Raw genomic sequence first — 25,377 nt, 5'->3', positions numbered from 1 at the left:
CACTATAAATGCATTTTACTTCTTGGCATCATTTTATATCTTTAAAAGACTTTATAAATCTGACCACTATTTTGACTATTTTGAAAGTGAAGATAGTTTGTTACCATTTCCATATCAAATTTTCTTCTTCTTATATGATAAAAATCAATTTGTTTATGTATATAATTCAATGGATGATATTGGTGAGATTCCAAATCTATTGGAATGGAATCATGAATTCCAATTCTGTTTGAATGTAATCATGAATTCTAATTCTGTTGGAATGGAGTATGAATATTTTCTCACTGATTTATGCATGTTCTACAATTCTTGGTTATTGGTTTTGGTGCAATTCACAAGTCCACATATTATTATTACATGATTTGATTCATGGCAGTTAATTTCGTAAAATGTCTAATTTCATTGATGATCAAGGGCTTGAAGATTAGATGATGGCTGAACAATTGTCACTGGTCTTCACAAAGGAAAGAGTTGTTCTTCTGATAGAATAATCTACAATAGAATGATAGGAGTATATGTAATAATATATTATGCTAGAATATTCAGGTCGAATAATACACATGGTTTTGTTTGTTATTAATGAATATTTCATTGTAATAGACTATTATATAAAGTTTTTACATTTTTAAGAATGTAATGAAAAATTTGAAGTTGTATCCAAAAATTTGTTATTAGTCGGTGTTGGCATTCTAATAGAAATATATATCCTGAAATTCCTAGAGAATATGATTTTAACAGAATGACATTCTAACAGAATAAACTCGGGTTTAATTATAAAAATTACGTTATAATTAAAATTAAAGTAATTTAAAAAAATTAGAATTTTAAAATCAAGAGAGTTAATTATCCCAAAAAATATGGAATTTTCCTTTTTTAAAATTTTCTCAATTGTCTAAAATACCCTTAGAATGAAATTAGATGATATTTTTTTAATTATCTTTAATTTAATAATATGTATTAATCACTTTCTTAAAATAAATAAAATGATTGGCCCACATTTATGCATAGAATAACACAATAATTAGTTTAAATAGAATAACCTAAGCCTATATATATATATATATATATATATATATATATATATATATATATATATATATACCACGTAATAATCAAATAACCCTCTTTTATTAACCTCAAAAGATTACAATTATTGACCCTAACCACTTCATCATCTTTATTAATGTCTAGTGGGAAACACAGACGTTACATTGTATTGTAGAAGAAATAAATAAGGTAAAAAAAGTTTAAAAAAAATATATGTAATTGAAGATTTGGGTGTTTTGAAGTTCTTTCTTGGTATTGAAAATGCCAATACTGAGATGGGGTTAATTTGTATGGGTCAATATTTTATTTATTTATTTTGTTGTGGAATTATTGCATGAGTATGGACTATATGTGTTAAAGCCATTAGCGAAGCCAAGGTTAAAGTTCTAGAGTACCACACAAAAAATTATGTGTAATATATAATATAATTAGTCCATAGTTTTTACTGGGTAGCACCGCAAGATAAAAAAGAATGAATATTTTTATGCTTATAAAAAAGTATGAATATTTTTATGCTTATAAACAAAATTTGAGGGGTCACATAGGATACCCCTTACACCTATGTAAATCCGCCCCTGGCGTAATCATGTTAACACCCTATTAGATATGTTCATTATATATATATATATATATATATATATATATATATATATATATATATATATATATATATATATATATATATATATATATTAAATCCAAAGGAGCTTAGGAATAGTATTCTTTTAGCCTTTATGATTTTGCCACATAAGTTTGTTGAACTTGACACTTTTAGTCCCTAAAGTCAAAATTTTTACATTTTTGCCTTGTGATTAAGTTTTTGTGCCTTAAGGTTTTTGCCACAAATCTTTAATGACTTTGACACTTTTAGTCCTTATATTCAAAGGTATTACATTTTGGTGTTTTTGCCACAATTCTTTAATGTATTTGACACTTTTTGTCCTTGTAGTCAAAAGTTTTACATTTTGACATAAAAAACACAAAAAACCTCATTTAAAATTTTGCCAACATATTTTCCCAACGTTAACAACTTTAATATTATTGCCACAACATTTTGGATTTTCTCCACCAGTGTCCCTTTTTTTCGTTGTACACTTTTGACATCTAATTTCAGGAGTTGTCGACTTTCTTCCCTATTTATGGTGATTTACAATTTCAGCACATATCTTTTAAAGTTTGCCGATTTTTTTCCATATTACCCCAAAAGCGGCATAGCCGCGGGTTCTTTACTAGTATATATTAAATCCAAAGGATCTTAGTAACAGTAAATTTTTTGATTTTAGGTTTTTGCCACAAATGTTTGGTGCATTTGACATTTTTTGTCCCTAAAATCAAAACTTTTACATTTTTATGTTTTGATTAAGTTTTTATGACTTTAGGTTTTTGCCACAAATCTTTAGTGACTTTGGCACTTTTAGTCCTTACAGTCAAAAGTTTTACATTTTGGTGTTTTTGCCACAAAGCTTTAATGAATTTGACACTTTTCGTCCTTGTAGTCAAAACTTTTACATTTTGATTAAAAAACACAAAAAACCTCTTTTAGAATTTTGCCACTATATTTACCCAACTTTGGAAACTTTAAAAAGCGGCAGAGCCGCGTGTCCTTTTCTAGTTATTATTAATAACAAAGGACTTGATGTGAACGATAGTCTTTTACGTGTTTTAACAGGTTATCTAAAGTTAATTGGGAAACTTATTTATTCGGCATCACTAGGCCAAATATCTCGTTTGTTATCCAAACATTGAGCCAATCGTATATGCTTTATGGAAGTCGCATTTAACGTTAGCCACTAGAATACTAAGGTACTTAAAATGTAATCTTAGAAAATGGATTATTATTAACAAGTCTTGAGCCATTAGAATACTAAGGTACTTAAAATGTAATCTTGGAAAATGGATTGTTATTAACAAGTCTTTGTAACTTGAGGTTAGTGGCGTGCATGGATGTTGACGGGTTAAATGTGTTAGTACTAGAAGGTCGGTTACCAATACAACTCTTTGTGTGGGAAGTTAAGATTGTGTTAAAAAATTGGTTTAGCCGATTTTCAAACCCTTAACATCTTAAAGTGGATAAATTGTTATATATTTGTGTTCCCCTGTATGATACATTCATTTTGCTATATCACTCATTCAAAACGAATTTCTAGCAAAACAAATTATGGTGAACGAGAAATTAATATCTAGAGTTAGGTAGCTGGATGAATTAGGAAAAAATGGGGGTAACATACATCTATGGAAGGGACCAATGATGCAACAGATGACGATAATTGACGGTAAAGGAAAAACTAAAGTACTCTTATATGCAATGCACATGTCCAATTTGACCTGTAAAGGAAAGACTAAAATACTCTTAAAATTTAATACTTTATGGTTAGACTAACGATTTCATTGACCACATCATTAACAATAAGGAGTCATGGAGATGTTTTTGAGAAAAAAAAATCAAAACTTTGACCAAGCTAACACATGGATCAAATTTGTAATTTCCTCCATATATTTCTATCTGTTTAAAGTTTTTCTTTTTTGAAAAAAAAATATTGTAGCTAGAAATATGTTATCAATATGATATACAAGCAAATTATATATGTTTTTTTTTAATTTAATTACAACACCCATAAAAAATGTTTACACATGAATCTCCAAATAAATAGACACAAATAATTCTTTTATCAGTATGATATACAAGTTATTGGGCTGGGCCCGTCATCAACCAGTCTAAATCGAAATTAAAAATTAACTGGACTGGGCTTTTTGAACTAGAACGGAGTCCAGTTTGATTTTTTTTTCAAGACTTTGATGCTAATAATAACTGAATTAACAAAAAAATGTTGAAAAAGGTTTATTGGCTTATTGTTTGATAAATTTTCCAAACATTTTGTATTTATGATTAATTATTTAATTAAGTCGATGGGCAACTTGAGTTACATGAGCAAAAAAATCCTCCAAGAATATGTTATTGTGTTGTACAATACAATCTAGTGATGCATTTGGCTTTCTGGTGCAACACCTACTGCCACGCCTTTTGTAACGACGTAAATTTCAAAACAATTTTTCATTTTTCAAACATAATAAAACTCATATAATATTCTCAAAAATCCCATGTATCAATGTCATCACAAATAACATATCCCAGAATCTCAAAACATAATCCTCTGCCAGTGTGTACAAATCATGCCGACGCCTTCCCGCGATCCTCGCTAGTACCTGAAACACATATCACATAACACGGTAAGCATAAATGCTTAGTGAGTTCCCCAAAATACCACATACAACACATAAGCCACTCGATGCTATAACTCGGTATAACCTTCTGGTCAATGTGTCTCAGCGGGACCCTTCAGTCCCGTAGCTCGTTGGACCCTCCAGTCCGGTCTAGCTCGTTGGACCCTCTGGTCCGGTCTAAATCGTTGGACCCTCCGGTCCGGTCTAAATCGTTGGACCCTTTGGTCCGGTCTAAATCGTTGGGCCCTCCGGTCCGGTCTAAATATCACATAGCATACATAAATCACAATGCACATAATCTCAAGTAATCACATAACTGATAAGACCCTCCGGTCTGCACATAGATACCACTCTAGGTAATGTATAGTGAGAAGACTCACCTCGTATGCTGTCTAGTAACTCACGTGCTTGGTATCCCTGAATCTCGTAACAATGACCTAGCCTCGCCTAAACATATAAAGTAATCATCTCAAATCAATAACGGCTCTCAAGGGTAGACTAGTCCCTTCCTATGTTCTCTTAGAAGTCTAAAAGACCATTTTACCCCTCTAATGGTCCAAAAGTCCAAGCGTTGACCAAACCCTAAAAGTCAACGAAAGTCAACTGTGGGGAGGTACGCTGCGCGTACCAGATCTGTACGCGGGGCGTACTCCGTGTCATCCAGAATCGGGGAACTCAACCCCCTACGCAGCGCGTACTGGGATTACGCCCAACATGAGTCCCAGTTTCCTACTTCCTTCATTTTTTGTCTGAATAGATTAAGACCTAGGCTCATATCTCAGATCTAAGCTCCCTACTGTCTCTAAAGTCATAAAGTCGAAACCTTTAAGCCTTTGCATGGCTGCAAGGGTCACCAATCACTTCAAACATATATCCTCTTTCCCCATTAAGCCCTAATCTCATGCATGACTTAATCTGAACGTCCAAGATTGGATTTTTATGAACCTACAACACATATTACACTGAAATAGGGCAGATCTAAGCTTATGGAGACCATTTGCTCATAAAGTCTCCACCTTGGGACCAAAAACCCTAAAAGTTGGTCCATAAAGCACAAACAAGAATGACAAGGAAAGCTTTGAGCTTTTTACCTCCAAGTGAAGCTCCAACCTCTGTATAACTCAGATCTAAGCTTGCCCTACAACTTCTAGCTTCCACAATGGCCTCCTCTTCTTCTTCACAACCACAAAATGGCACTTTCAAGCTTAAGAACACACACACAAGCTTAGAACGAAGGTTTAGCTCTCTAGGGTTTCACTCTCTGGAAATGGTGGCTGGGGTAAAGACCATATCATTCCTTTTATAGTCCTCAAGTCACATTTAGGGTTTTTCATCTAGGCCAGCTACGCCCAGCGTAACTTTGGTACGCCCAGCGTACCTAATTGGGTTCGCGTCCATAGTAAGCGCATGAGTACGCGCAGCGTACTCTTCAGTACAACCACCGTACTTGTTTGCAATATCTTTCTTTTTAGGGGCTAAACTTGACAACTTGGTAAAGAAGAATGGTTAAAGAGGTGTACCTGAATTTCGGGATGTTACAATTCTCCCCCACTTGAATTAGATTTCGCCCTCGAAATCGCTCCTCAACAACATATAGATCTAATCCAATAACCGAACAGCACCATCGAAAGGATCTCATACCACACAACTATCTTCCTCTCTGGGCACCTGAATCCAAACAAGAACTCCTCCCTAGAAAAGGATAGTCCCACTGCCACTACGCTACCCCTCCTGACTCTCAAGAATCTGGAAACTCTAGTAGCCTGACACACAGCCAGACCGCTCTCTCCAGATGTGACCACGTTATTCGCTCCTCGAATAATAAACCCCGATAGCTCACTGCACCTCTGATTCTCTGGTGAGAACCGATAAAAACAAGTCCATGCCCAAAACTGGCTACCGATCACTTATACCAAACATAGCAATGATCCGATTCATGCCCCAAGAAACGGAAGGGTTCACATCCCACCAGGGCTCATCCACTGAACTGCTACCAGAACCCATCCGGACAATTAATTCTCAACACCCTGCCCTCAGACATAAGAGAAAAATCCTGCTCGCTCAGAAGTGTCCTCAGACATCTAAAAATCATAAGCTTCAGCTCTATTTCTCATGTCCCTTTTTAACACTGAGTACCAGGTCTGCTCTCGACCCAACAGTTGAACCTCCCAAGGTTACCCATTACATGTACCAAAACGTCTCACTGACTTCCTTATCAATACAACTATCTCGGCCCAGTGTGATACACAAGTCACGAAGTTCGCTTTACCTCAAGCGGATACGGAGTTCGTCTCACCCCGACCTTTGTCGTCTACTACTCATTAGTTCCATGCGTTTTGCGGTTTTCCCCATACCAACAAATTGACCGACTCAGGTCTAAGACACCAGATGACAACCAATACCCTTCAACATGGAACTCATCTCTGAATCTGAAATCTCGTCTCACCTACCTGACGCGCTACCAGAGCCAAACTCAAACTCGAGAGTTTGATCTGACCCAGAGTTGGAACCACTCGTCCTAATGAACCACTCAACACATGACTCATGACCCGCAACTCATGTGTTCCTCACTGATCCACTTCCCTTTGGTCGCGACAACCACTACTCAATTCAGAATATAATGAATCCCGACAAATATGGAGATCCCAGTCTCGCCCTGGTTCGACCACCAGGCTTTCATAACTCAAATATTAGGGCTACTCAAGCCTAAAACTCTTCTGCTTCATGCTTTGATCAGAGAGTACTTCATTACAACATTCTCTCGCTAACTAGTGAGTACTACGGCTTCCCATAGCATCACCACAACCTCTCACTGAATAGTGAGTACTACGACTCCCCGCAGCATCACAACAACCTCTCACCGGATAGTGAGTACTACGGCTCCCCGCAGCATCACAACAACCTCTCACTGAATAGTGAATACTACAACTCCCCGCAGCATCACAACAACCTCTCAATGAATAGTGAGTACTACGGCTCCCCGCAGCATCACAACAACCTCTCACTGAATAGTGAGTACTACGGCTTCCTGCAGCATCACAACAACCTCTCACTGAATAGTGAGTACTATGGCTCCCCGCAACATCACAACAACCTCTCACTGAATAGTGAGTACTACGGCTCCCCGCAGCATCACAACAACCTCTCACTGAATAGTGAGTACTACGACTCCCCGTAGCATCACAACAACCTCTCACCGAATAGGGAATACTATGGCTCCCCGTAGCACCACCACAACCTTTCTCTGAATAGTGAGTACTACGGCTCCCCGTAGCGTCACCACAACCTCTCTCTGAATAGTGAGTACTACGGCTCCCCGTAGCATCACCACAACCTTTCGCACTAACTTATTTAGACTGCAGCTCCCAGCAGTCTTACCACACTTGCTCTTACCTCTTCACCATCTCATCCTCAGGTCGACGCCACACTGCGATCATTAACTCATGCCCTAAGGACCAACCACAGATAGGTGTACACACTTACCCAAATTATGAATTGCTATTTCTTACGACATCCGCCATAACAAAACACTTTTCCCTGCTGCAATCCACATTCTCTAATAATCTCGCTTGATGTCAATTAGCCGATGGTCCCCCACTGGAACCGTAGATACTTGATAGACCACTGTCCATCTCAAACTCAAAACTCAACATAAGCCGAGATTTAGGACACTAAGCTCGGATACTCCGGTACACCATCACAGCACCTCACAGTGCTTTGACTCTACCACTGATCTCATACTCATGGCATCATACCCAGATACTGCATTGCTTCCTTGGAAACTCGCAACCGATCTTTCTCTCATGCCACTTGTAACCCCGGAATACTCCATCTCACAAGTTGAAACACGGAGAAATCGCCGACGACTCAGAACACGAAGATGACCCTGAAGTTGGTTGCCCAATCAACTTCTTTCCTTCCCACACTGCATATAATAGCCCATACCTTGAACCAGAAATTCTCAACCGCCGAACTAACCTTACAAGCCAACCACCTCGAATTCACTATCATAACCTTGAAGGATTCCTAACCACCACAAGGTCTCCGACCAACGACCACTTGTCGTGGAGACACTCACCCTTTCTCAAATACGTACCACATGCACTATCTCGCTCTGCACTTCGCCTTGACCACCAATAACCCTGGTCTCAGGAATCCGCACTGCATGTCTCTATATCCAGTTCTCTAACTGATCTTGAACAAATCTCTGATCTCCTCAAAAAGTACCCGGTTCTCCCCCACTCAGGGTTCGAACTATCACCAATTGGTTCACCAACAATCTATCCACAGACTGTTTTTATCAGTAACATCGCACCTACTCTTGGAAGGTGATACGCAAGGCTCGATGATCTCGCCGATGGAGATCAAGCAATTCCAAATACCCCGAATATAAGATGAAATCCTCAAAAACTTCTCATCATGACTACCTCTAGTCATTCAGAATCTCGTACCATCCCACTACCGGACATCTCAACTGTCCAATAGTAACCCTGACTCTCAGTATGAAAATAAAGAACTTAACATACTCCTCATCCTCGATTCCTCAACCAACGTTCCATCACCTGGATTGTATTAAGAGCGGAGACCTCATTACTACACTCGATACTCATCATAGACAATAAGGGCCACCGCCCCAATATCCTCCTTACTGTTCGTCGCTGCAGCTAACACATGCCCTAAGATACTCAAATAGGGACGCATCCTGGTCCTTGACCATCTCAGTCCCCACTAACAACCTGCACATGCTATATCATTACCTCTCGGCAGACATACTGCCCAAATCTCTGGTGGAAGATTGCCATCAATGCTACCTCACAGGGCTTACCCCCAACCTCAGAAACCGAGAATCTCAATACCTCTCCTGCTTCCCACAGGAACAGAAATAGCACCACTCAGGTCACAGAAAATGACTTCTCCACTATCGGTCGGTTGCTCAGCCCAGACCGTATTCTCCCATAACGCATCATCCCTACTCATCCCTGAGTCTTGCGACTCCAACTGGCATCTCACCAACAATCTATCGGAGCTAACTAGATTTCCCCTTTCAAGGGATGCTCCACTAAAACTCGTTCATCATGGCCCTCTGGCCCCATACTCTTTCACATCTGATCTCAGTCTAGACAATCATAGCAGAATAACTGGTAAACCAGAAGCACTAACCGCCACGAGTCATGGTACTAACCAAGTGGCCACCTCTCGACCTGCTATGAATTATGGTACTCGAACCATGTTCTCTCTTTCCAACCCACTACGAATCATGATACTCAAACCATGACATCACCTCCCGATCTGCTACAAATCATGGTACTCGAACCATGAAATCACCTCTCGACCTGCTACAAATCATGGTACTCGAACCATGAAATCACCTCTCGATCTGCTACAAATCATGGTACTCGAACCATGAAATCACCTCTCGATCTGCTACAAATCATGGTACTCGAACCATGAAATCACCTCTCGATCCACTACAAATCATGGTACTCGAACCATGAAATCACCTCTCGATCCACTACTTAAAACCTCCGAAATGTTCCTTGTATCGAGTATGGGTCCTCCGCTTTCAGTAGTACCGGCCCATACTACCTGGCACATCTACCCATACTTTTTACATGGACTATCCCCGAGTTCCTAAGTAGCTACTCAACCTTCTCAATCACCAATCCCGACACGCATGTTCGCTCCTCTGCGAAATGCTCTACTCTGTCAGCGTACTCATCTGACTAAGGTCACCCTTTCCTAGGCTATTCCTAGGTTCTCACACTTCTCCGCCCTCAGCTACTGAAGAACTCCTTATGATGCCAGCCATCTACCTCCTGAATATCGTCATACTCACTTAGTAGGTGACTCCCATCATCAAGAGTTCCACAAAGCACAAAGCAAGCAGCATTCGAGCATCGAATAATCTCTATCAACATATAAAACCACTCTAGGTTATTACCCACTTGCTCTACTCATACTCAAAGGATATCACCGAACTCAAGCAACTTTACCCCACGCGGGCATCTGACTACTCTCTCAGTAGACTCCTCAAATGCTCATCTAGGTATCTCTCCTAGATTACTCCTCTACTCAGATCCTTCTCTAAAAGGATTCCTGCTGAATACTCTTACTCAGCACATACTCGAAGGCACATCACATATAACAGCAACTCCTAGGCTAAGGCATCACAAATCAGGCTACTCTAGTCCTAAAATATGAAATACTTAGCATATCTCTAGCATGCATAGCATCTCACATAATATCTCATAACACATAATGTAAGGGTGTTTTGGGAAATCACCGTTCGGGCGCTGACTGATCGTACACACTGCTCCGTTCTGATTTTCTCAAAAATCTTTTACTCTTTTAGAAAAATTGTTTCTTTTATGAAAATTTCCTCAAATCCTCAGTTTGAGTTCAGATACGCCCGAAGGTGCATCTGAATCCCTCAAACCAAGGCTCTGATACCAACTTGTAACGACGTAAATTTCAAAACAATTTTTCATTTTTCAAACATAATAAAACTCATATAATATTCTCAAAAATCCCATGTATCAATGTCATTACAAATAACATATCCCATAATCTCAAAACATAATCCTTTGCCAGTGTGTACAAATCATGTCGGCGCCTTCCCACGATCCTCGCTAGTACCTGACACATATCACATAACACGGTAAGCATAAATGCTTAGTGAGTTCCCCAAAATACCACATACAGCACATAAGCCACTCGAGGCTATAACTCGGTATGACCTTTCGGTCAATGTGTCTCAGCGGGACCCTCCAGTCCTGTAGCTCGTTGGACCCTCCAGTCCGGTCTAGCTCGTTGGACCCTCTGGTCCGGTCTAAATCGTTGGACCCTCCGGTCCGGTCTAAATCGTTGGACACTCTGGTCCGGTCTAAATCGTTGGACCCTCCGGTCCGGTCTGAATATCACATAGCATACATAAATCACAATGCACATAATCTCAAGTAATCACATAACTGATAAGACCCTCCGATCTGCACATAGATACCACTCTAGGTAATGTATAGTGAGAAGACTCACCTCGTATGCTGTCTAGTAACTCACGTGCTCGGTATCCCTGAATCTCGTAACAATAACCTAGCCCCGCCTAAACACATAAAGTAATCATCTCAAATCAATAACGGCTCTCAAGGCTAGACTAGTCCCTTCCTATGTTCTCTTAGAAGGCTAAAAGACCATTTTACCCCTCTAATGGTCCAAAAGTCCAAGCGTTGACCAAACCCTAAAAGTCAACGAAAGTCAACTGTGGGGAGGTACGTTGCGCGTACCAGATCTGTACGCGGGGCGTACTCCGTGTCATCCAGAATCGGGGAACTCAACCCCCTACGCAACGCGTACTGGGATTACGCCCAACATAAGTCCCAGTTTCCTACTTCCTTCATTTTTGGTCTGAATAGATTAAGACCTAGGCTCATATCTCAGATCTAAGCTCCCTACTGTCTCTAAAGTGATAAAGTCGAAACCTTTAAGCCTTTGCATGGCTGCAAGGGTCACCAATCACTTCAAACATATATCCTATTTCCCCATTAAGCCCTAATCTCATGCATGACTTAATCTGAACGTCCAAGATTGGATTTTTATGAACCTACAACACATATTACACTGAAATAGGGCAGATCTAAGCTTATGGAGACCATTTGCTCATAAAGTCTCCACCTTGGGACCAAAAACCCTAAAAGTTGGTCCATAAAGCACAAACAAGAATGACAAGGAAAGCTTTGAGCTTTTTACCTCCAAGTGAAGCTCCAACCTCTGTATAACTCAGATCTAAGCTTGCCCTACAACTTCTAGCTTCCACAATGGCCTCCTCTTCTTCTTCACAACCACAAAATGGCACTTTCAAGCTTAAGAACACACACACAAGCTTAGAACGAAGGTTTATCTCTCTAGGGTTTCACTCTCTGGAAATGGTGGCTGGGGTAAAGACCATATCATTCCTTTTATAGTCCTCAAGTCACATTTAGGGTTTTGCATCTGGGCCAGCTACGCCCAGCGTACCTAATTGGGTCCGCGTCTATAGTAAGCGCATGAGTACACGCAGCGTACTCTTCAGTACGCCCAGCGTAACTTTGGTACGCCCAGCGTACCTAATTGGGTCCGGGTCTATAGTAAGCGTATGAGTACGCGCAGCGTACTCGTTTGAAACATCTTTCTTTTTAGGGGCTAAACTTGACAACTTGGTAAAGAAGAATGGTTAAAGAGGTGTACCTGAATTTCGGGATGTTACACCTTTCCTTTCAACGGTTGCCATTTATTGTACATGTTGTTTAAGCACCGGAATAACCCAACAGTAAGTACAAATTAGATCGACACATAAATAAATTTGAAGCCTAGCTTTGGTTATGTTTGTTGAATGTTTTTATTCATCAATATCTCTACATTAGATGCATAAAAATAATAAAAATTAAGCCTATTGTAACTTTGTAAACACTAAAAATACAAATCAACAGCCGAATAAACACACATACACATATTTACATATTAAGGCCCAAAATTAACTAAAAAACCTCATAAATCCTGGGAAAAAAAGAAAGACACATCTAGAGTTCATATAATGAATTCTAAATATTTGCTGGTATTATTGATGGGCATGAATCCTTTCATAAAGCAGCTTGATTTGCAGCTGAATGTTGATTGAAATCCATCTAAAAGAAATACAGATAGATGTAAAATGGAGTAGAGAAACCACAAACATGAATCAAATTCTATATACAAGCTACTTAGTTTAGGTTTCAGTGCAATATATAATATAAATTCTATATACAAGCTACTTAGTTTAGGTTACATGTGTTAAAGCCATTAGCGAAGCCAAGGTTAAAGTTCTAGGTACCACACAAAAACTTATGTGTAATATATAATATAAAGTAGTCCATAGTTTTTACTGGGGTAGCACCGCAAGATAAAAAAAATATGAAATTTTTTATGCTTCTAAACAAAATTTGAGGGGTCGCATAGGATACCCCTTACACCTATGTAAATTCGCCCCTGGCGTAATCATGTTAACACCCTATTAGATATGTTCATTATTGTTAATAACAAATGACTTGATGTGAACGATAGTCTTTTACGTGTTTTAACAGGTTATCTAAAGTTAATTAAGAAACTCATTTATTCGGCATCACTAGGCCAAATATCTCATTTGTTATCCAAACATTGAGCCAATCATGTATGCTTTATGGAAGTCGCATTTAACGTTAGCCACTAGAATACTAAGGTACTTAAAATGTAATCTTGGAAAATGGATTATTATTAACAAGTCTTGATCCATTAGAATACTAAGGTACTTAAAATGTAATCTTGGTAAATGGATTATTATTAACAAGTCTTGTAACTTGAGGTTAGTGGCACACATGGATGTTGGCGGGTTAAATGTGTTGGCACTAGAAGGTCGGTTACCAATACAACTATTTATGTGGGAATCTAAGATTGTGTTAAAAAAATGGTTTAGCTAATTTTCAAACCCTTAACATCTTAAAATGGATAAATTGTTATATATTTGTGTTCTCCTTTATGATACATTCGTTTTGCTATATCACTCATTCAAAACGAATTTATAGCAAAACGAATTATGGTGAACGAGAAATTAATATCTAGAGTTAGGTAGTTGGATGAATTAGGAAAAAATGGGGTAACATACATATATGGAAGGGACCAATGATGCAAAAGATGATGATAGTTGACAGTAAAGGAATGACTAAAGTACTCTTATATGCAATGCACATGTCCAATTTGACCAGTAAAGAAAAGGCTAAAATACTCTTAAAATTTGACACTTTATGGTTAGACTAATGATTTCATTGACCACGTCATTAACAAAAAGGAGTTATGGAGATGTTTTTGAGAAAAAAAAAATCAAAACTTTGACCAAGCTAACACATGGATCAAATTTGTAATTTCCTTCATATATTTCTATTTGTTTAAAGTTTTTCTTTTTCGAAAAAAAAATATTGTAGCTAATAATATGTTATCAATATGACATACAAGCAAATTATATATGTTTCTTTTAATTTAATTACAACACCCATAAAAAATGTTTACACATGAGTCTCCAAATAAATAGACTCAAATACTTCTTTTATCAATATGATATACAAGTTATTGGACTGGGCCCGTCATCAACCAGTCTAAATCCAAATAAAAAATTAACTGGACTGGGCTTTTTGAACCAGAACGGAGACCATTTTGATTTTTGTTTTTCAAGACTTTGATGCTAATAATAACTGAATTAACAAAAAAACGTTGAAAAAGGTTTATTGGCTTATTGTTTGATAAAATTTTCCAAACATTTTGTATTTACGATTAATTATTTAATTAAGTCGATGCGCAACTTTGAGTTACATGAGCAAAAAAAATCCTCCAAGAATCTTATATTGTGTTGTACAGTACAATCTAGTGATGCACTTGGCTTTCTGGTGCATTAAATGCGTAAAAATAATAAAAATAATAAAAATTAAGCCTATTGTAACTTTGTAAGCACTAAAAATACAAATCAACAGCCGAATAAACACACATACACATATTTACATATTAAGGCCCGAAATTAACTCAAAAACCTCATAAATCCTGGGAAAAAAAGAAAGACACATCTACAGTTCATATAATGAATTCCAAATATTAGCTGGGCTTGTACATATACTTTGCTGTTTAATAAAAATTAGGACCTAGTGTTATGTTTCAAGTGGAGAAAAGTTTTCAGGAGCATGGTAATGAGGGTATACAAGGAACATTTGACACGTTAGAATGTCAAGGTCTCACAGCAGCTTGATTTGCAGCTGAATGTTGATTGAAATCCATCTAAAAGAAATACAGATAGATGTAAAATGGAGTAGAGAAACCACAAACATGAAACAAATTCTATATACAAGCCACTTAGTTTAGGTTTCAATGCAAAAATAGAAATGTGCTTTAATTGATTCTACTTCATTTCTTCCTGATACAAGATTGTACTTTGAATAATCTATCCAATTATAGCAATGTCATCCAATTCACAAAGCAATTTTCAGTGCTATAATTAGTAGAATTCAATGTATAGAAATGCTATCCAAATTACAAAGCAACTTTCAATTCTTCCTATTAGACAACTTTGAGTTTTCACTTCTATACTTTGAAAAATCTACTCAATTAAGAAGAATAAAAGTCCAATGCTATAATTGGGTAATTTTTCTAAGTAAAATGCCTTAATAAGATTAAAAGTGAAAGTACAATGTTGTAATTAGAAGAAATGAAATACGGATGCAATAACATACTTATAAATGAAAGTATTTTGCTACTTCTTACATTTAGCCTAAAGTTTATTCTTAGCTTAATTCATATACGTATCAACGGTCTAGAAGCTGCAGAAGATGGAATAAACATGATACGTTGTGGTTGTTCATATTGATTATTGTAAGAAGGCCAACGTGATTGTTGGTTTACTAAATAAAAAAACAGAAAAGACATGCAAATCATCAATACTAAAAAGGCGTAAGAATTTTGGTTAAATTATCACTGGGAAGAGCTGTAAAAATGGAAAGCAAGTAATTTGCCCCCCTTGCAACCTCTTCTTTTTGCAGTACAAGTGAATGTGAAGTTTTTATGTCAAAAGAGTTATATAGGCGTGTTTGTAAGTGGATAAATACGATTTTAAATAAATCCCAGAGGCCTCTAATGATACTTGCATTCCCTTGTTCCCATGCTCCCAAGAATTCTGCTTTGTAGTTGATTAGTGCGCATTTAAGGGGGCATTCTCATGTGATTTGGAAGATAACTAATTAAAGAGGTACTTATGTAACTTGTTCATTCCTTCTAAGGAAATAAATATCTATTAGTAAATTTTGAGTATTAGATCAGTTTATTTACACAAAGACATGTGTCATATGATCAACGCAGTTGAGCATTAGGCTGTGTTTTTTGGTGGAGGAGATAAGTTTGCATAAACAAAATAGATCCAACCTTTAGGAAACAAAATTCAAAAACCACTACAAAAAAAAAGCCATTTAGTTGCACACATTTTTAGTGGTATTTATCTTTTGTGCCACTAATTTTGTTTTTCAATGACACTTTGCGTATGCCATAAAAAAGAGAACTAGTTTTAATGGCATTTTATATTTTATGTCCTTTTAAATAGAATTAAGTGGAACAAAACAAATATATCTATATATATATATATATATATATATATATATATATATATATATATATATATATATATATATATATATATATATATATATATATATAAATCTCTCCCATATTACGATGCTTCAATTTAACTTTACATGAAATATATATATTTATAGAGTGAGGCTTAGAATTAAGGATGGAATAAAAAAAATATATGTGCCATTAAAACTTAAAAAATGTGGCCTAGAATTAACGATGGGATAAAAATATATATATGTGCCATTAAAACTTAAAAAAGCATCTTATCTTATTTTAAATGAAAAATATATTCACTTTTTAAATGATGCGTGTAAAAGAATATAACTAATGTGCCATTTATTTAGACCTAACTTTCATTTTCATTTGTGGCTCGTTTTCCCCTTCTCTTGTGCATCTAGTAAAAATTTCAGCTTGGCTTCCCCTTTCCCTCCAGAATTCCCTCCAGAATCAGGTGAAATTTTTAGTTTCCCTCCATTAAAAGTTGAAATCGACCGCCAGGGAAATTTCCCATCCCTCTATTGAAAATTTCTGCTGTGAAATTATAGTTTTGAATGGTTATAGTCGTGATTTCCTCATCCTTCAAACAATTTCAACAAAACAAACCTTACTGGCGAACTTTAGGTTAAGTTTCACCTTCACTCGGGTTCACTAACACCTTTTAAAATTTGATCGATCTCTGCTTCCTACTAACGATTCGATTACAGGTATCACCATCAATCTCTGGTCCAAGGCTACAAGGCAACTGGGTCAATTGGTTCCTTGTTGCAACTACGATTTTTCTATACTACATTTTGCCTCCATAGGAGTTAGCTACTTTAGCAGGTATTCATTCTATTTTCTTTGTTGTTTTTTGTAGTACTGTCATTTCTGTTTCCTGATTGTGAGACCTAATTACTCATACTCATGCCTGATAAAAAGTTTGAGATGCATCTTATACTAATACCATTTCTTTTGTTATAGTTAATCTTATGTTGTTTCTCACTATAAGTCATGGACAGATCTTGGATGTATCTTGCACCAAGATCAAGTCAAACTTTTGTTAATGGTGTGCTAAACTTCTTGAATTTTGCATTTGAGAGAACAAGTGTCAAGGGGGGGATGATAAAGTGTCCATGTACAAACTGTATAAACATGGAATATCAGAATAGACAAATTATTCTAGATCACCTCATATGTTCAGGGTTCTGTCCAAACTACTTGAAATGGGTATATCATGGGGAGGACACAACAGTTGCATCAACAAGCACAACCCATAACGAAGAAGAAAGCATATTTCACCATGAAATGCATGAAATGTTGAATGATATTTTTGAGATGGAAGGTGGAAGGGGAGAGGAAATACATGAGAATGCCTTAAATAATAGTCAAGAGATTGGAAATGGGAGAAATAAATTCGATGACCTTATGAAGGAGGCTGAAGAGAAAGTGTATCCGAATTGCAAATACAACAAATTATCATGTGTGGTGTATTTGTACCATTTAAAGTGTCTTGGTGGTTGGAGTAACAAATCTTTCTCTATGTTGTTAGAGTTTTTAAAGGATTTGTTACCTGAAAGAAATGTGTTACCTAAATCAACACATCAAGTAAAAAAAATAATGGCTAACTTGGGATTAGGATATGAAAAAATTCATTCATGTCCTAATGGTTGCATGTTGTTTTGGGATGACAAGGAGAAAGATGAAGTTTGTTCTTTTTGTGGGTCTTCTAGGTGGGAAGTTCATGAAGCTAATCCAGAACAAGAAGTGAGTCCTCCCAAGAGTTTACACGAGGATCACATTACTTCCATGAAGATTTTGAGAGAGATTTAAGAGCGTAATGATTTTTTGTGTTTTATGTTAGATTTTTAGACTTAAATTGACACTTAGTAGGAATTTGTTTCCAAACATTTGGAACGTTTTTGGAAGACGATTTAACTTTTAATTGAAATGATGGTATTATGATTTTACAATTTATTGTTTTGTTTATCTTTTATAATTAATGATTTTAACTAATCAAAACTAATATGTTAACTGTCTATAATGACATTTAAATTGGGAATACGGTTTTTGTAGCAAAAATTATGTGCCACTAAATGTGGTATAGATTTTAAATAACAATAGTTTTTACCGGCACAAAACTTGTGCCACAAAATCTTTTTTGTATATTGTGGCAAAAAAAAAGTGCCACTAAAACCTTAAAGGTTTGTAGTGACAAACCAAAAAGTGCCACTAAAAGGCTTTAGTGGTATCGCTTTTAGTGGCATTTTTTTTGTGTGCCGCTCATTCTTAGTAGGGTCTTTAGTGGCATTTTTTAAGTTTTCTGTGGCACTTTTTGTATGCAATTAAATGGCTTTTTTTTGTAGTGAACAGAAAGCACCTTCATTGTCATTAGAAAACAAAAAAACAAACCTAAAAGACAGGAAAAGGGTTTTTAGGATATAAAAGTACCTTAGGGGCCATCCTCTAGTAGGGCCGACTTCCTTCCAGAGAGAGCTCTAAAGAGCAATTGCTCTAGATAAAAAGTAAAAGTTTATCATTTTAGTTAGTATCAGCTCTAGATAAAAAGAAATACATACCTTTAAAGCGGGCGCCATTTTCACACAGATGATCATATTTTGGTATATCAATATCAATGAAAGGCGACATAATTCGATCTTTGCTTAGGAGGTATTCCCCTGATGTTAACTGAAATCCGGTGAGATCTCCACCAAGGATGTGATTCCATGACTTATAATAACCCAACACATTTTCTTCTTCTTCATCAGTCTTTTCATCATCATACACAAAACTCACCCCACACTCCTTGTTAACTGCATCAGGAATATCATGTGGTGCCCACCTCACATTAATAGTAACATGGTCACCACATTCCATCTCATTCACTCCAAACATCCAATGACTTACTAGAATCAAACACTTTCCACCGACATCAAGTACACATTCAATGCAATGTTGGTATATCCAGGTGAGGTTCTTTGTTATATTACCAATTATGATCACTGGCAAATAAAGGAACCCATCCTGTTCACCCAGATATGAAGATGTCAGCACACAGCAGAAATTCAATCCTCTGAGCCTGGTAGGAGATGATGGGATTGTAAATGATATTGATGGCCTCGTGCTTTTATACGTAATCCAATTCGGCATCTCTTCGCCTCCATATATTGTGCTGAATATTCCAAATTCATAATACATCTGCCATATACAACCACCTTCATTAATCACCACATTAATTAATCATATATATACAGATTGTTAACTAGAGCAAACCTGGATTTCGGACTCCTCTGATTCTCTATAATCAACAGAAGTTGTTAATTGTATTCCGTTAAGGAAGTCTAGCTTAGTCCAGCCCAAACTACAAAATACCTTTTCCTCAACACCTGCCATTGGTTCGATTTTGACAAAGCCTTCAAATTCTAACGATGAACGTGTGTGCATCTTCCATCCCAAAAAGAGTTTGAGTGGGGACATTTGTGGATCGAATACAACTTTTCGTAGCAAAGGCTTATCACTATAACTAGAATATAGATCTAAAAATGTTAGTGTATGTGGAGGATGCTCGACTGATGTCAGCATATTACAATTTACCATACAAAGTTTTTCAAGCCTAGGAAGGCTTCTCACACAACTGGGCAGGGAAACAATAGGATTTTTATTTAAATATAATTCCTTCAACATGGTTAGGCAACTAAAGTCCAAGGGAAAAGATTCAGTGGACAAATTATTATTCTCAAGTAACAAGCTTACTATATATTCATGTAAGGAAATCTCAGAGAACTTTGAATAACTTGGCATAGCCTGGAGAAAACTGGAAGAAGAAATTATTGTGCTTATGTCAATATTGTTAGCCTTGATTTTTTCTGTTGAATCCATATCCATAATGTCAATTCGAGATTCACCGAGACTACATCCATCTAGCGACAACGTTTTAATCGTCTTTAACATGCCTATGACTTTAGGAAGTTTTCTAAGCTTGTTGCAGTAGCTTAGATCAACAAAGACAAGTTCATCACATTGCTCAATTGATTCAGAAATTTCAAGCAGACCAATGCAACCTTTGAGTATTAAGGTCTCAAGTTTAGGGATGTGGTCAAAGCCATCAAGACTACGAAGCTGTTCACAGAAACTTAAATTAAGAATCTTCAACGATCCAAGCAACTTTTTGTCCTTTGAGCCCGATCCAATGAATTGCTGAAATCGAGATAAGTTAGGATAGTAGTGAATTTTATCAACTGGACATAGAAGAGTGATAAATGAAGATAAGTTACCTTTAGCCAATTATGAAGTCGTTGTGGATAGCTATAACAAATCCCAAATGATTCAATATAGCTATTTGACATATCAAGAGCAACCAGATTTTCCATTGGTAAGTCTGACGGTATAGACTTTAAAGGGAACCCTTGCATACACAACCAAACTAATTTTTTTGGAAAATTCTTGTAAGAGCCGGTTATTTGCACATAATTGAGTTGTAGCAGCATCAGCCTATCCATCTTACTCAATGCATCTGTTTTCAACTCAAGTGATCCATGTAAGTTCTTTTCCTCAAGCATTCCAATGTCAAGGGTGAGGCCTAGAACATTTTCTGTACCCTAAGAAGAAAGGGGGTGCAAAAAATAAATTTAAAATGTTATATATATATATATATATATATATATATATATATATATATATATATATATATATATATATATATCAAACTGCTTTAAACAAGTATACATGACATCTTACCTTTTCGTCTTTCAACACTGTAAATGACTCATGACCCCATAAACGGCTTCGTTCCCATGACTTGTAAAGTGATTCTTCACGTACTACAAATCTCCCCATCTCTTGAACCAACTCATGCATAATCAATTCATTACATAATCCGATACTAAGAAAGCATTTGTCAATAAGATTCGTGATCCCGGTTTTTGTTTCTATATCACATGCCTCTAATATTGTTACAACATCATTTCTATCCATTCCAACAAAAATACAAGCAATATGCTTAAACAACTCCTTATCATTTTCTGATGGCAAAGAATCAAAACTCATTCTCAAGACATTATTTATAGGGGAATCGTTTTCTTTCTTTAGTCTGTCTATGTACCCCTCCCAATAAGTAGCATCTCGATTATGCAAAGACCTACCCAAAACTTTAAGAGCCATTGGATGTCCTTGACAATACTTCACTAGCATTCTTGACACCTCTTCATAACCTGCCTTGGGATTGTTGCCCATGAATGCATGAAAACACAACAACTTTTGTGATTCAGACTCTGATAAGCCATTCAGCATGTACTTAGCATATTTGGGTTCCACGTTCATTTTAAATAGTGCACAACGCTCTGTCAACCATGCGTCCTTCGTCGTTATCATGATTTTGGTTCCCAGATGAAAACCTTTGTTTCCAAGTAACCCATCTAACTGGTCGAGACTACCAATATCATCAAGAACCAGAAACACCTTTTTACGGGATACTGCATTCTCTATCATTGAGGTGTATATAGAAACATCATGAACTTGAATTGAACTTCGTTTTGCAATTTCATCATAGAGTTGTTTTTGAAAATCAAGCAACCCATCAATTTTCTCACATCTCCTATTTATATTTTCAACAAAGCAGCTTGTATCAAATTCATGAGAATGTAATCTATAGACATATTTGGCTAAAGATGTCTTTCCAATCCCACCCGTACCAAAGATGGTGATTATATCTATTGTATGTGAGGGTGGCTCTTTCAGCCATGAAGTGATGAACTTAATGGATTTGTCCCTTCCGAAAAGTTGTGGTAGTGGGAACCTTGAGGATATGCGTAATCTATGGAAGATGTCCTTCACAATTTCATCAATAAACTCCACCTCTAACCTGTAATCTGATTTAGTAAGAACCACTAACCATAATCTAAAAACTTAACATGCCATACTGAAAATTTAGTTTTTCCAAAGATCTACGGGAGATATCCTAAGATCCAAATAAAAATTATATCATATTTTTGTGTTTCTAATTAAATTTTCACATCAGAACTATTATCGTATTTGTGTTTCTAACCATATAAGCATCTAATGTGCAAGGTCATAATTATTATCTATAATAAAACTAGAGCCATCAATGTAATACAAGATTTCATTAACGGGCCACCAATTTCATTGTGTTTCTACAAAACCATCAAACTTAAATACCGACATGGTTTTGCATGAAACCAAAAACGTGTTAGTGAATAGTTATACGTTAACCTTTACTAACTATTACAAGAGAATTAAAATAATATAAAAAAAATGATATGATTTGAAGGTAGAATGACATAAAAAATAGTAGATGCAGTGATGCATTATGACCGTATTTTTTTTTTTAAAAAGAAGATAAAAATCATCAAAATGGTTTATTTGAATAAAATTATTTACAATAAGATAATAAACGCATAAAAATGTCTTAGAATTAGCATGACGGTTTAACCTACCTATACAAATTAATTTATATTTTGCCGAACTTGTCTCTTTCCCGAAAGAAAAAACAATTAATTTATGAGATCAGATAATTACAAAAATTAGATTCAGTTTTATGCATCCTTTTATCCAACTTTAAATGGTAATGCATCAAAAATATGCCTATTTGATGATTATGACGAAACCGTATTGAAATGCATAGGAGAAGATGATATTGACTTTTCATGCACTTATTGAACAATATTAAAGAAAAGTGGTTACCTGCCATTTGCATCCACCCCTTTTAAATCAACAACTTCTCTAAGTGCTTTATTCCAAAGCTCTATCTTTTGAGCCCATTGACTTCTTTTATTTGCATTTATCTCTGCCTCCATCATCTTTCTATGTTTAGCCATTGCATCACCGAAGCTACTTTTTTGCTTCCTGACATGGGTAGGCTTGACATGATAAAAAATGGGGATTACAACATGGTTGGATTTCATACCCTGCTCAAGGATCAACACCAATTCATCAAGACACCATGTGGAAGTAGCATACGTCTTAGACAAAACGATAACAGATGCCCGAGATGCTTTAATGGCACTCTGCAATTCTGGTTTCAGATCTTCCCCTGTTTCAATCTCTTCATCATCCAAGAAGGTACTGATATTGGAAAGATTGAGGGCATTATAAAGGTGATCAGTGAAATTATGACGAGTGTCAACTCCTCTGAAACTTAAAAATACGTCATATTTATGAGCTTGAGTTGATGAAGAAGATGAAGATCCTTCTGGAAGTTTAGAGAGAACAACCATTATGAGTTATGGGAAGCTATTAATGATTTGATACTACATTTATAATCAACTTACTATTAATCGATGCACCAAATATTGGTTTTTATAAACGAAGTCAACGTCAACTACTTTTGATAAATGATGTATGTTAATATGATTGGAAACCAAGTATTTTGATAAATAAAGTTATTTTTTTAATATATATAATAATTGATAAAACAAAATCAAAAGAGATACAAATTAAAAATAAACAAGAATTCGTTGACAATAGATATAGAAGTCATATTCAGTGGGTATCTACTAAATATTTTAATAGTTAAAGTAATTTTCTTGATATGTATATTAGTTTTTTCAAAACAAAATTAAGAGAGATACATTTTAATAAAATGTGAATTTCGTTGACTATAAATTGTTTGATCAATTATTGAGATATACTAGTTATATTTGATGATTGTGTGCTGCAGGAAGATTGTTATAAATGAAGTCATTTTCTTGATACATATAATAGTTGAAAAAACAAAATTACAGGATTCCCAAATTCATAAAATATATCAGATTCGTTGACAATAACTGTTCCATCAATTACTGAGACATTAAGTTGCGATGGGTTCTGCCAAGTATTTTAGTAAATTAATTCATTTATTGGCATTCATTATTGAGTTAGCCAGGTCAACTAACTGAAGCTCCTTTATATTCATGCACTCTGTCTCCGCCATTTCCTGATGTTCGAGCAATAGTTAGACGGGCTTAACTAAAACCCACCCCAAAAGGGTTTCCCAACCGATTTCATCCTGATTGCGTCATCAAGGGTTGGAATATGGAATTTAGACTTATCTACATGCGATTGCTTTATTTTAAGATATCATTTCCATAGCCCATTTTCCAGGTTAAAAGGCCACATAGGCTTGCTGAATTTTCATGAACAACCTCTACATGGATCGAAGTTTAATTTGTGTTCTAAAAACACCATTTTTCACCTTTTATATACTTATTTGTACCCTAAATCAAAATATCACCCACAAAAAAAGAAGAATGTTGTAGCGGATTGCTATTTAAGATATTTTTAAGAAAGTATTATGGTTTTTTTTAGTAAAAAAGAATGGTGGAATGTATAAAGTCGTAGGCCCATCGAACTGCCATTCATTGGCCTCAATCCATACATGTAAGCACATTGTTATTTGTTGAATTTTAATTATAAAAGATGCAAATATATTGCTAATAATAACATTTACCTGTACACATTAAGAAACACGTTTATTGAAAACCATGGAGGTACGTATCCATTGATATCATGGTTGATGTATCATAATGCACCCATTCCATGTACACTTGGTAATCCTGTTATGTTCTTGAGTGTGTTGATCTTCCACACCTTGCTTCAATCTCATGAAAACCATTTGAATCGACTTGCCAAAATCTGTTGAAAAGTATGTAAAATGTCATAAAAAGGATTTTTATATAGTACATTGTTGTTTATGAACATAAATTCAAGCATATTCTCTTATAAATATTAGGGACTATCTTTGTGTTCATAACCAGATGGAATGAAATTTATCTTCTTCTCTGACAAATATTAGGGCGTAGATATCACACCTTTTTTTAAATACCAAAGAAAGAAAACTAAAAAGAAAGAAGAAATTTGCAAAAACATGCAATCATTTTGTATATGTTTATGTAGTTAGAAACAATGGATTTTTGAAGTAGGTGGCCACTAGGTTTTTTTTTTTTTTTTTTTTTTTTAAATTATGGTTATTTTGTGATACTCATT

At 35.9% G+C, this 25,377-nt stretch overlaps 1 protein-coding gene across 1 annotated transcript; it reads right to left on the bottom strand.

Moving 5' to 3' along the window:
* Nucleotides 1-14,800: 14,800 nt before the first annotated feature.
* LOC145127020 (disease resistance protein RUN1-like) lies at nt 14,801-23,630 on the bottom strand. The gene is made up of 7 exons (XM_079062274.1): nt 23,098-23,630; nt 21,136-22,258; nt 20,673-20,996; nt 19,672-20,595; nt 18,978-19,596; nt 18,850-18,912; nt 14,801-15,075 (listed from the first exon to the last, which is right to left on the bottom strand). The coding sequence occupies exons 1-6, from the start codon at nt 23,628-23,630 to the stop codon at nt 18,851-18,853; spliced, it is 3,585 nt and encodes a 1,194-aa protein (XP_078918400.1). The 3' UTR covers nt 14,801-15,075; nt 18,850.
* Nucleotides 23,631-25,377: the final 1,747 nt, after the last annotated feature.

The sequence above is a fragment of the Lactuca virosa genome, chromosome 1 (assembly GCF_052849685.1).
Source record: "Lactuca virosa cultivar CGN04683 chromosome 1, Lactuca_virosa_CGN04683_v6, whole genome shotgun sequence".
Taxonomy (NCBI): Eukaryota; Viridiplantae; Streptophyta; class Magnoliopsida; order Asterales; family Asteraceae; genus Lactuca; species Lactuca virosa.
The sequence above is the reverse complement of the archived record's forward strand: the minus strand, read 5'-3'. Positions and strand labels throughout refer to the sequence as shown.